The following is a 13,579-nucleotide window of genomic DNA, read 5'->3' as shown; positions in this document are numbered from 1 at the left end:
CATCAGAGGTGGCCAGTGGTATGAGCCTCAGGGTCAGAATAATGCTCATCTGAGTTCCAAATCTAGAGCCAGCCTCGTGAACTGGCCGTGAGACCCCAGAGTGTGTCAAATTTCCTTATGTGCAAAATCTCTTTGACACTTACCAGAATGAATGTGCTAACTTGGTGTTCTATCATATATTGAAACTAAATAATACTTCCAAGACACTCATTGGCCCCAGAGTATGTACTGACCCAAGAATTTTGTTGTCCACATGTATGTTCCATCTATCACCCTCCTCAGACATGCTCCTCCCTTAGACCTGTCAGCAAATTCCTGGCACTGTTACCATCTATCCTAAAGATCTAATAGAAAGGTCAGATCTCAGGTGGGGTGCAGTGGCTCACGCCTGTAATCCCACCACTTTGAGAGGCTGAGGTGAGCGGATCATGAGGTCAAGAGTTTGAGGCCAGCCTGACCAACATGGTGAAACCCTCTCTCTACCAAAAATACAAAAATTAGCTGGGTGTGGTGGCATGCACGTATAATCCTAGCTACTCAGGAGGCTGAGGCAGGAGAATCACTTGAACCTGGGAGGCAGAGGTTGCAGTGAGCTGAGATCACACCACTGCACTCCAGCCTGGGTGACAGAGTAAGACTCACTCCAAAAAAAAAAAAAAAAAAAGGAAGGAAGGAAGGACACATGGACACATGTTCAGATCTCAAGAAAACAGGTGTGGCATGTGTTGGCATCCTGAGTCTTAGCAGTTTACCATGGGAGTCAGAACATGAGTTCTATTTGGAATCAAATTGGTCTATTGGCTCAAATAGACCTGGACTCAGGAACCAGCAACTGAGTGATTTGAGGTAAGTTCCAGCTTCTCTCTGTGCCTCATTTTTTTCACCTGTAAAATAGGGATAAGAGTACCTGCCTCATAGGTCTGTTTTGCAGATTACAGACACAACAGAGGTAAAGGCTTAGCACAGTGCCTGGCAGATAACAAGGACTGGGATGACCAACGTCTACATGGAGCGCCCCAACAGGAGGAGTTTCGTAATGAACTAGGGAGGACTTTGCATCTACTGCTTCATGGAACTCCATATCCACACACTTATTTACACATTCTATAGGGAGAGAGTAATAACAACTCACATTTCATAGTGTTTGATTTCTTGCAACATGTTTTCCCAGACATCACTTCATTGTTCTGTAAAGACAGTTTTGTGTAGTGGAAAGAACCTGGGTTGGGATACACAGCCCTAGATTTGAGTCCCAGTTTAGCAACCAATGGCTTTGAGATCTTATGTGCACAGCTCGACTCCAAGCTCAGTATCTTTATCTACTCATTTAAGATTTGGATAGTTATACCAAACTTGTAGTGTTGTGATGAGAATTAAATCTCATACAGCTGGTACTACATAAGTAACTACCATTATTATTAACATCATCTAAAATGGGCATTATTACTTCTATTTTATAGATATGGAAATGGAGGCATAGAGGATGAATGATATCTTGTCTGAGGTCTCACAGCTTGTGGCGAGTGTAGCTGAGATTCTAACCAATCAAGGTGGTGGAAGGAGGGCAGAGCAGAGGGAGAATGTTTTTTTTTGAGACGAAGTCTCACTCTGTCACCAGGCTGGAGTACAGTGGCGCGATCTCTGCTCACTGCAACCTCCTCCTCCCAGGTTCAAGGGATTCTCCTGCCTCAGCCTCCTAAGTAGCTGGGATTACAGATGAGCACCGCCATGCCCAGCTAATTTTTGTATTTTTAATAGGGACAGAGTTTCCCCATGCTGGCCAGGATGGTCTCAATCTCCTGACCTCGTAATCTGCCCACCTTGGCCTCCCAAAATGCTGGGATTACAGGTGTGAACCACCGCACCCAGCCCTAGGGAGAATGTTTTTATATACAAACGAGATGGAGAATGAGGCCTTGACTGAAAGAAAAGGAAAGCTAGAAGCCCTTCCTATTCACCACCGTGATAATAGAGTAAGAATTTCAGATGATAGTCTCAAAAAGTATTTCTTAGTCTTGCCTTCCATCTGCAGGGGCAGAGAAGGGCTTTATTCCTAGGTAGAGAATGCCTGGCCACAGATAGGATAGCCTCTTCCCTCCAAAGCAGGCCATGGTCAAAGAGCAGGAGAGTCATTTCCTGCTCAGATTTCAGGTATCTTATCCAGAAAGGCAGAGCATTTTCCCTTCTCTGTCATCCATGCCCCTCCTCCCCATGCACTGTGCTCACACCACTAATAATGCAGAGTCAACACAGTTTAACAGTACCAGGATTTCCTTGACAATGGAAGCCACCCTGATGTATACTGACGTCATTAAAGAGACCCTGTGCAGCATGAAGAAGCGGAAAGACAACCTCAATCAGTTGTACCAGCGTCACTGGAGTGAATGGAATTATTTTGACAAGTACCTAAAGGAACTGCAAGACAATTTCTCCAGGTATGGAAAGGGCTTTGGGAAACGCCACTCATCTTTTGCAGCACATAGTCATCGTCATTTTTAAATGGGTTGGTGGGGGTGGGGGGGATTCCCTGTAACTATTGTAAGCACAGTCAGCTTTCTTGCAGTCAGAATATAAACTCCTAATAACAGAGACCAGAGCTTTTTTGTTGTTGTTTTTTCTTTTTTCTTTCTTTTTTTTTTTGAGACAGAGTCTCGCTTTGGTCACCCAAGCTGGAGTGCAGTGGTGTGATCTTGGCTCATTGCAGCCTCTGCCTCCTGGGCTCAAGCAATCCTCCCGCATCAGCCTCCCAAGTAGCTGGGACTATAGGTGTGCACCACCATGCCCGGCTAATTTTGTGTTTTTAGTGGAGACAGGGTTTTACCATGTTGACCAGGCTGATCTCAAACTCCTGACCTCAGGTAATCTGCCCGCCTCAGCCTCCCAGAATGTTGGGACTATAGGTGTGAGCCACCACACCCAGCCAGAAATTATATTTAATCTCTTTGGTGTCTTTGAATCTATAACAGTATCCTGTTTTTATTAATTGTTTTTTATGACATGGGTTTTTTGAAAAGCTCAAGCCACATTCTGGGTTTTTCTGATATTTCCTCAAAGTATCATTGGATTTGTTCCAATATAGTCTAGTCTATATTTCTTGTACACTGGACATTGGGTCTATGCTAGAGGTTTGATTGGATTCAAGTTAAATCATTTTTCCCAGAGTCTTTCACAAACGATGTTGTGTATTCACGTCGCATCCCATTAGGAAACATTATCATGTCAGGTTGCCCACTACTGGTGATGCTAAGTTTAAACACTTGGTTAAGCTGGTATCTGCCAGATCCCTGCATTGTAAGAGCACGTGTTTGTCTTTCTGATTAGTCAGTAATAAAGGATGTGATTTTCCCAGACTGTGTGAATGTGCTTTCCCAACATCTTCCATACGGGGGTTTTAGCACTCATCAGTGGTCTTTGCCTGATCAACTATTACATTTGAGGTTGTAAAATGGTAATTTTTCTACTTCTGCCATTCCTTCTACATTTATTAGCTGGTATTTTTCCGTAAAGAATAGCTCACTTTCTTTTATCCTTCTTTGTCTCTCTCATGTCTTTCCTGCATGCCCTTGTAACTCTTTCATGTATCCACCCTGTCTGCAAGAGAAGCTTGGGAAGTATCTGGCCAAGGAGGGTGAGATTTCCATGACTGGACTGGACCTTCCATAGAACTGGGCACTTTGTTATTCAAAACAAAATGGGATTCAGTTTGCAAATGAGAAAGAGGGAATTGCTGTTGGCTAGACAGCTATCCATGCCTCCCATATTAAGATGGACAGAAATATATGAACATGTAGATAAATACTTTGTTATGCAATGTGACACAATTGAGTTTTTGTTTTTTGTTTTTTCTGTTGTTGTTTTTGAGATGGAGTCACACTCTGTTGCCCAGGCTGGAGTGCAGTGGCGCGATCTTGGCTCACTGCAACCTCTGCCTCCCAGGTTCAAGCAATTTTCTTGCCTCAGCCTCCTGAGTAGCTGGGACTACAGGCACATGCCACCACGCCCAGCTAATTTTTTGTTTTTTTTTTAGTAGAGACAGGATTTCACCGTGTTAGCCAGGATGGTCTCAATCTCCCGACCTCTATAAACTGCCAGCCTCGGCCTCCCAAAGTGTTGGGATTACAGGCGTGAGCCACCGCACCTGGCCTCCAATTGAGTTATTTATAAAATATGGGACAAAGACCACACACATTCACAAAACCCGGTTAGGCATCACCACCACCACCACCACCACAGGAATGCAGTTAAGCCTTAATGCTCATCAAAAGATGATTGGTGAAATAAACTATCATACGTCCATACTCTACAGCCAAGAAAAATGTCCCTCTGTTTTTATTTTACAAGGAAAGATGGTCACAACATATTATTGGACCAAAATTTAGGTTATAAGACAGTGTGTATAAAGTGGTACGATTATTTACTTATCCCCATTTTACAGATGTGGAAGTTGAGGTTGAGGACAGAACCTTGGAGGGCAACCACATACATCAGGGAGGACAGAAGATTCTATAGGGGGAGGAATGAGAAGAAGTGGGGGAGGAGTGACCAGAAGGGAGGGAGGAGAGTCCATACATGTAGGCACACTGCCTGTGAAGCCAAGGGGACAAAGGACAGTTGGGAAGCAGCAAGCAGCAGTGTAGTGGCCAGACTCCAAAACACGGGGCAGAGAGAGGTAAGCAACTTGGTAGAGAGCAGTCTCAACAAGGCTAAATTCAGAAGTCAGAGCCTGGGACATGAAGGGGACTTCCAGTCTTCATGGATGGGTGGGATTCCTAGGAAGCAGAAGGAATAAAATTCTGCATCCAAAAGGCAAGATCAGATGGTAACGGGCAAAATTTAAACATAAGGTAGAAGGCTGGGCACGGTGGCTCACACCTGTAATCCCAGCACTTTGGGAGGCTGAGGTGGGTGGATCATTTGAGGTCAGGAGTTGCAGACCAGCCTGACGAACATGGTGAAACCCTGTCTCTATAAAAAATATAAAAATTATCCGGGCAGTAGTAGCACACACCTATAACCCCAGCTACTCAGGATGCTGAGGCAGGAGAATTGCTTGAGCCTGGGAGGCAAAAGTTGTGGTGAGCTAAGAGCATGCTAGGTACACTCCAGTCTGGGCAAGAGAGTGAGATCCTGTCTCAAAATAAATAAATACATAAATAAACATAAAGTAGAAGACCCAAGCCTGTGTGAAGGGGGAGAGATTGAACATGTAGGTGAGGGAGGAAAGGGTCAGAATAGAGAAGGGAGAAGACACAGGGACTGTTCTTTGGAGCTCTTTGCTTCTGCTTCTGTAACTGTTGTTCATTATGCTTTCTTTATGCATTTGTTCATTGTCCCAACAAATATTTTCAGCACCTTCTGGGTACCAGGCATCATGATTGCTCATGTATCTGTCTCTCCAAATAGTTGTAACAAGCCTTGATGGCAGGATCCATGGAATGGCAGAGGCTAAGGTTGGAATACAGGTCTTTTTACTTACTGGTTCTGTAACCACGGACTATTAAACTATTTTTGCCTTTTTAAGGCCACAGGTAGGTCTGGCTATGGGGCTAAGTTCTAGCCATGGAATAAAAATGGAAGGGTTATTTGCACATAGCTTACTGACCCTCAGTGGTTTTGTTGCACTTCAGTCATTTGGTAGTATTTCCTATTTTGTAGGGTTGTATTGATCAAATAAAATAAGATCTGTATAGACTTTTTATAGAACTAGGCCCACAGGTAGGTCATTGTTTCAGTTATAATTAGGTTTGTCCTAGAGTGACAGAAAAACTCAAACAGTGGCTAAAATTTATTACAATTTCTTTTCTCTCATTTACAAGGAGTCTAGTAGATATGGATGTTCATAGTGTCAGGGTCTCAAGATCCTTTTATCGTATTGCTCCACTAGTCTCAGCCCATGATTTAGCTTCATGGTACAAAATGGCTGCTCAAGTTCCAACCATGAGGTCCACATTCCATCCAGTTCAAAGGAAGATGAATCCAAAGAAATGCATTTCTTCTGGAAGTTGCAAATAACAATTCCACTCCATGGCCAGAAGTTTTTTCAAGTTCAGAACTAGTTAAAAATAAATTCATATAGAATATCCAGAATTAAGTTTACAGCTTATATGTTTCTGAAATTAAGGATATCCTTATTTAATAAAGAAATTCATATTAGGGCAAGTTATCATAGTAAAAGTTTTTTGTCAGGAGGAAATTTGTAACCGTGTGTTAGCAGTTGCGTTGCTAAATACATCCACTTTTTGTTAGATCTTTAAGATTGTTGAGAAGCTCATCATGCTTTATATTACAAAAGTGATTCTCAAAGTGTTGTCTACAGATAAAAATGGTGCCTTAAGAGAGATCCAAGATGGCTGATCACTAGCAGCTCGGGATTGTAGCTCCCAGTAAAAGTGCAGAGAACGAGAGGACGCCACACTTTCAGACGAATTTTTGTTGCTCACAGACCAGAAGATTCCCAGCAGAGGAGCCCCACGGGTCGCCAGCGCGACTCTTGTGGCCGGCGTGGCGGTTCTTGGTGCAGAGTAAGCAGGAACTGGGTCCCCTTTTGGCCGACATTTGGAGCTCCGGGAAGACAGAGTCGCCTATTCAGCTGATTGAAGGACAGACTCAAGAAGGGAGCTAGACCAGAGATTCCCGGGCAGAAAAGCACCATCAATCTTAACACCGCTGTTTTGGCCAGAGCAGTGGATTGCTCAGATTTCGGTGCTGGGAATCAACAAGTTGGACGTCCACTCAGAGACCTAATTTGAAACTCGGTAATCACAAAGATGACAGGTGGATAAATTTACAATGATGGGAATAAAACAGCGTAAAAAGGCTGAGAATACTCAAAATCAGAATGCCTCTCCCTCTACAGGGGATCACAGTTCCTCATCAGCAACGGAACAAGGCCTGATGGAGAATGAGTGCGTTCCATTAACAGAAGTAGGCTTCAGAAGGTGGATGATAAGAAACTTCTGTGAATTAAAAGAACTTGTTCTAACCCAATGCAAAGAAACTAAGAACTTTGAAAAAAGGTTTGATGAAATGCTAACGAGAATAGATAATTTAGAGAGGAATATAAGTGAATTAATGGAGCTGAAAAACACAACACGAGAACTTCGTGAAATATGCACAAGTTTTAACAGTCAAATTGATCAAGCAGAAGAAAGGATATCAGAGGTCGAAGACCAACTTAATGAAATAAAACGTGAAGTCAAGATTAGAGAAAAAAGGATAAAAAGGAATGAGCAATGTCTCCAAGAAATATGGGACTATGTGAAAAGACCTAATCTACGTTTGATAGGTGTACCTGAATGTCACGAAGAGAATGAATCCAAGTTTGAAAATACTTTTCAGGATATTATTCAGGAAAACTATCCCAAACTAGTAAGGCAAGACAATATTCAACTCCAGGTCAGAGAACACCACAAAGATATTCCTCAAGAAGACCAACCCCAAGGCACATAATTGCTAGATTCACCATGGTTGAAATAAAGGAGAAAATTCTAAGGGCTGCTAGAGAGAAAGGTCACGTTACCCATAAAGGGAAGCCTATCAGACTCACAGCAGACCTCTCACCAGAAACCCTACAAACTAGAAGAGAGTGGGGGTCAATATTCAATATCCTCAAAGAAAAGAATTTTCAACCCAGAATCTCATATCCCTCCAAACTAAGCTTCATAAGCAAAGGAAAAAGAAAATTTTTCGTGAACAAGCAAGCACTCAGAGATTTCATCACCACCAGGCCTGCTTTACAAGAGCTTCTGAAAGAAGCACTATAAACAGAAAGGAACAACCAGTATCAGTCATCCCAAAAACTTACCAAAACGTAAAGAGTATCTCTATAATGAAGAATCTACATCAACTAATGGTCAAAATAGCCAGCTAGCATTAAATTACAATATTGAACTCACAAATATTAATATTAATTCTAAATTTAAATGGATTAAATGCCCCAATCAGACACAGACAGGTAAATTGAATAAAAAGTCAAAATCCATCGATACACTGTATCCAGATCTATTTCACAAGCAACGACATACAAAGACTTAAAACAAAGGGATGGAGGAAGATTCACCAATTAAATGGAGAGAAAAAAAAAAACAGGAGTTGTAACTTTCATCTCTCACAAAATAGACTTTAATAGTAACAAAGACTAAAAGAAACAAAGAAGGACATTACATAATGGTAAAAGGATCAATACAACAACAGGAGTTAATGATTATAAATATATATGCACCCAATACAGGAGCACCCAGATACATAAGACAAGTTCTTAATGACTTATAAAGAGACCTGGACTCCCCCACAATAATAACGGGAGATTTTGACACCACATTGTTAATATTCGATGGATCAATGACATAGAAAATTAATAGGGACATCTATGATTTGAACTTAGACCTGGAAGAAGTAAACTTAGTGAATATTTATAGAATTCTCCACCCCAGGTCCACAGAACATACATTTTGGTCAGTATCATATTACACCTATTTTGAAAGTGACTGCATAATTGGAAGTAAATCACTCTTCAGCATTTGCATAGCATTTCACAGACTTAAATGAAATATTGGTTGGCTGTTTGTTTGTTATTTTCTTCCCTTATTCCTTCGTGTCTCCATTGTTAAACACAGTTATCGGCATAAAAGAGGTTTTTAATACCTATTTTTAGATTGCATTCCAGCCCGGGCAATAGAGCAAGAATCCTGTTCTCTCTCCACCATTTTCTTTCTCTTTCTTTCTTTCTCTCAAAAAAAAAAAAAAGAAGAAGAAATATTAAAGGAAGTCGTTTAGGCTTGTGAGACTACTCTCCATCTCATAGCCCAGCAAATAATATTCTGAAGATTAACATCTGGAAGTGTGAGGCAGATGGGGAACACAGAGTTAGAAAACACAACCCAGGCTTTCAGCTTCACCAGAGGGATGTCACCTCCAATGCGGTCGTACCTGCCTGCTGCCTAGAGGTTTTCAGGGCCCAGTTCAGATCCCACACAGCAGTGTTCCTATCAGTACTGGTGAAAGGTGAAGGATGGAGGCACTGGTGATGTGGAAGCTGTGGATGCCAGATGTCCTGCCTGACCTCGTTCTCTGGAGGCAGGAGCACGCCCTCAATCTTCCGTGTATACAGGGATCACCCACTGACCACGCCACTGCTCACATGTAGAGTCTTTGAAGAAATTAGATTTTTTAATTGATTGTTTGTTTGTTTCCCCCACAGGAGGGGAAAGGAGGAGAGGGAAAGAGAAGAGAAACAGAAGTTGAACATTTCTCTCTACTCACTTCCAAGCCCCAAGGAACGCCACAACCTGGAACTAGGTTCCAGAACTACAGAATACGGTTCCTAGAACCACAGAATCCATGACCTTTCTGCTACCAAATGGAGCAGAAGAAAAAGGAAAAAGGAAAATTGTGGCCAAAGACTGAGAAATAGGAATCACAATTTCACAATAAAGGAAAGATTTCGTTGTAGTTTTTCATAGGCTGAGTGAAAAGGAGGAGCAGAGAGCTGGTGCTTGGGTCACTACATTTATTCACACATTTACTCTTTCACTCAGTATTTTATTACGTGCATGTTTGTGAGTATGTTACAAATATGACCTCATATAAAGGTTAAACTTTCATACTAGCCATATGAACTAGGGATGATCCACTGCATTTTACATAGCAGCAAGCCCAGGTTTGGAAAGGTTTCCAAAGTTCTATGCTGTAGACACTGGGTAATTAACAGTAGATAAGACACAGGCCCTGTTCTTAAGGGAGTCATCATTGAGGGAAGACAGATGTATTAACAAATTAAATGCTGTAAGTTTTGGACAGAGGAAAACAAAGAAGGCAGAGGCCTGGGAGCCACACAGAAACACTTTGCAGATGTCATGTCCCTGGGCTGAGTTTAGAAAAGATAAGCTGTTTACCAGAGAGGCAGAGATCACCAAGATAAAATTTTACTTTTAACTAACTTAAAATTAAATTAATCTTTTTAGAGGCAGAATCTCACTATATTGTCCAGGCTGGAATGCAGTGGCACAATCATAACTCACTGCAACCTCAAATTCCTGGACTGAAGCAATCCTCCCACCTCAGCTTCCCAAGTAGCTAGGAATACAGCCATGCCACCATGTCTGGCTAATTTTTTAAGAAATTTTTTGTAGAGATAGGATCTCACTGTGTTGCCCAGGCTGATCTCGAACTTCTGGCTTCAAGTGATCCTCCTGGCTTGTCCTTCCAAAGCACTGGGATTACAATTGTGAGCCACTGCACCTGGCCTGGAATATAAACTATTGTGTAACATAGTAATAGTAATATAGACGATGTCATTTATTGAGTACTTACTATGTGCTAAGTGTCCTGCTAAGCCTGGTTTAGACATTATCTCAGTTAACCTTCCTGATGTCCCCCAGGATGGATATTGTTACCTCCATTTTCTCCTAGGAAGAAACTGGGGCTTGGTGAGGATGATTAGGTTGCTAGATGTCTATTCTGTACCATCCCTGCACTAGGCCCTGTGGATACAGAGATAAATAAAGACACAGTCCCTGACGTTATGGGACTCACAGTCTGAAAGAGAGAGATGGATATGTAAATCAATAAATGCATTGATAGAGATCTGCATGGAATCTGAGAAAAACCAAGGCAGGTGAAGCCAGTATGCCAGCAGCCCTTTGGGACAGAGGATATTTCACTGAAGGGCACAGGCACAGGGGCTGGTTTGCCAGAGGAGCAGCAGCTGGGCTGAGGGGCTTAGGCTTTATCATTTGAGCTTCAAGGCATAAGGAAGTGACCTGGTCTGTGCTAGAACAGTCCACCTGTCACAGCCAAGAGGAAAGAAATGGTGCAGATGGTCCGGGCATGGTGGCTCACACCTGTAATCCCAGCACTTTGGGAGGCCAAGGCAGATGGATCAGAAAGTCAGGGGTTTGAGACCAATCAGACCAACATGGTGAAACCCCGTCTCTACTAAAAATAGAAAAAAAATTAGTCAGGTGTGGTGGCGTGCACCTGTAATCCCAGCTACTTGGGAGGCTGAGGCAGGAGAATCGCTTGAACCTGGGAGGTGGAGGTTGCAGTGAGCTGAGATCGAGCCACTGCACTCCACCCTGGGTGACAGAGTGAGACTTCATCTCAAATAAATAAATTAGTTAATTAATTAAAACAAAATAAAACAAGAAATGGTGCAGATGGCTGTTTGCCCAAACCAAGCAGCAGATAAGCAGATTTTGGGACATATGGGTCATTCCTCAGTCTTGTCTTTACTTGCATCCTGAGTGGAACCCTAGGTGACCCCCTTGGAGACTGTTAACTTTGTAAAAGGGGATGAAGGAGAGGTAAGAGGAAAAGAGCTCAGGCTTTGGCATGAGAAAATATGGGCCTTTGAATCACTGCACTGCTTCACCATGGATGTATGACTCAGCACAGTAGCTGTGCAATTTGACCTTTCTGAACTTGCTTTCTCGACTGCAGAAAGGGAATGTCTACCTAGGAGGGTTGTTGTGAGGATTAGATGAGATAATTTATGCAAAGTTCTTGGCACAGTACTTCTCACTTTGTAATTGCCACAAGCTCTTATTGTTATCATTGCTAGAAAGTGTACTCTACTTGGCCCGGCGCAGTGGCTCATGCCTGTAATCCCAGCACTTTGGAAGGCCAAGGCGGGTGGATCACCTGAGGTCATGAGTTCGAGACCAGCCTGGCCAAAATGCGGAAACCCCATCTCTATTAAAAATACAAAAAATTTAGTCAGGCATGGCAGCCAGTGCCTGTAATCCCAACTACTCAGGAAGCTGAGGCAGGAAAATCGCTTGAACCTGTGAGGTGGAGGTTGTAGTGAGCTGAGATCACACCATTGCACTCCAGCCTAGGCAACAAGAGTGAAACTCCGTCTCAAAAAACAAAAAAGTATACTCTTCTGAAACCAGAACACGTTGAGCACCTGCACACATTGAGCACCTGCCAGGTACAAGGCACCGTATGGGGCAGATAAGCAGAGCATTCTCTCACCTTCCCTTTACTACCCCAGCCACCGTCAACTCTTCATCTGCAGTTCCTCTAGGAACCACACTTTCCTGTTTCTGGACCTTTTGTCTGTTGCTGCTTCTGGACCTGAAAATGCCTTCTCCTTGCTCCTCTTTATTAACTGCGAACATTACTAATTCCTGCTCTTCCTCCAGGACCCCACTTAGACATCCCTTCCTCTTGGGAGCCTTCCCTAATCTGCCAGGAGCCAGGTAGGCACAGGTGCTCCACTGCATTCTGCTCCAACAGCATTCGGTGCCACCCTGTTATGGCAGCAGTTACCATAGCAGGTTGTAATTGCCTGTTTACCTATCCATCTCTACCATTAGCCCCCATGCAGCAAGAAGGGCTCCTTGTTTTCTAAGCCCAGGACAAACTGCATTTCTGTCTCTCAGGACCATTCGTTGCACAGTCCAAGATCATCCCTGCATGGACCCTTTCCAGAAATTACTGAGGACTCAGAACGGTAGGCCTCTCAGGATGTTAAAGATGAAAAATCCTGTCTCTGCTCTTTGTAAATATTAGAAAGGAAAATTATGGAGAAGAATTATTTGCCCTTTATAAGGGAAGGGGGGTAGAGCATCAAAGAGAACTAACATGTAAAAAGTATGTGCTGTAATGTGGGATAAAGCAAATGAGTAATTGTGTGATATTCTAATTCTGTCATTCCTAGTGTTGCTGAAAACCCATATTCTCAGCATGGAAGAAGAAAAATTCAGATGTTGAACTAGAAAAGATGAAGTTAAAATGCTATAGTCCTGATTTTGAATTGCTTATGACTTGATGATGAATTGTCTGTTTTAGAACACACAGTTGCCTAAAGAACAGGAGGGATAGCTAGAGGGGCTAAGAGGGTTGGAAGGGGTTACAAAGAGGCCCAAAGAAACTTTTGGGGGTGACGGATATGTCCACTATCTTGATTGTGGTGAAGGGCTCATGGGTGTATACATACCTAAACACACTTTAAATATGTGCAGTTTCTCATATGTCAATTATACCTCAATAAAGCTTTGTTAAAAAACAAACAGGCCAGGCATGATGGCTCACACCTGTAATCTCAGCACTTTGGGAGGCCAAGGCAAGAGGATTGCTTGAGGCCAGGGGTTTGGGCAAAATAGTAAGACCCTACCTCTTTGTATAAAATCTGTCTTTCCAGACAGATGCTGTGGCTCACGCCTGTAATTTCAGCACTTTGGGAGGTCGAGGCAGGCGGATGATGAGGTAAGGGATAGAGACCATCCTGGCCGACATGGTAAAATGCTGTCTCTACTAAAAATACAAAAAATAGCTGGGCATTGTGGTGTGTGCCTGTAACCCAGCTACTCAGGAGGCTTAGGCAAGAGAATCATTCCAACCAGGGAGTCGGAGGTTGCAGTAAGCCAAGATCGTGCCACTACACACTCCAGCCTGGCAACAAAGTGAGACTCCATCTCAAAAAAAAAAAAAGAAAAGAAAAGAGAAGAAACAGATATACAAAAACATATACAACTTTTGCCTTTTATTTTTGTTAATCAATACTTTGAATAAAGATGGGAACTTTGGTTTTTTATTTTTTGGTTTGTAATCCTACAGATTTTTTTTCCTACTT

The 13,579-nt window shown here is 42.7% G+C and overlaps 1 protein-coding gene across 1 annotated transcript in view; it reads left to right on the top strand.

The window, feature by feature from the left end:
• Positions 1 to 9,328, top strand: part of FAM227A (family with sequence similarity 227 member A) — a 52,695-nt gene extending 43,367 nt beyond the window's left edge. Inside the window, exons 14-15 of the mRNA XM_064368336.1 lie at positions 2,288 to 2,435; positions 9,200 to 9,328. Of these exons, the coding sequence (XP_064224406.1) occupies positions 2,288 to 2,435; positions 9,200 to 9,326 (275 nt within the window). The 3' untranslated portion in view covers positions 9,327 to 9,328. The remainder of the gene's footprint in view (positions 1 to 2,287; positions 2,436 to 9,199) is intronic.
• Positions 9,329 to 13,579: the final 4,251 nt, after the last annotated feature.

The sequence above is a fragment of the Aotus nancymaae genome, unplaced genomic scaffold (assembly GCF_030222135.1).
Source record: "Aotus nancymaae isolate 86718 unplaced genomic scaffold, 86718_ANA_hifiasm-v0.15.2.pri h1tg000076l, whole genome shotgun sequence".
NCBI lineage: Eukaryota > Metazoa > Chordata > Mammalia > Primates > Aotidae > Aotus > Aotus nancymaae.
Note: the sequence above shows the minus strand (reverse complement) of the source record. Positions and strands in the feature narration are given on the sequence as shown.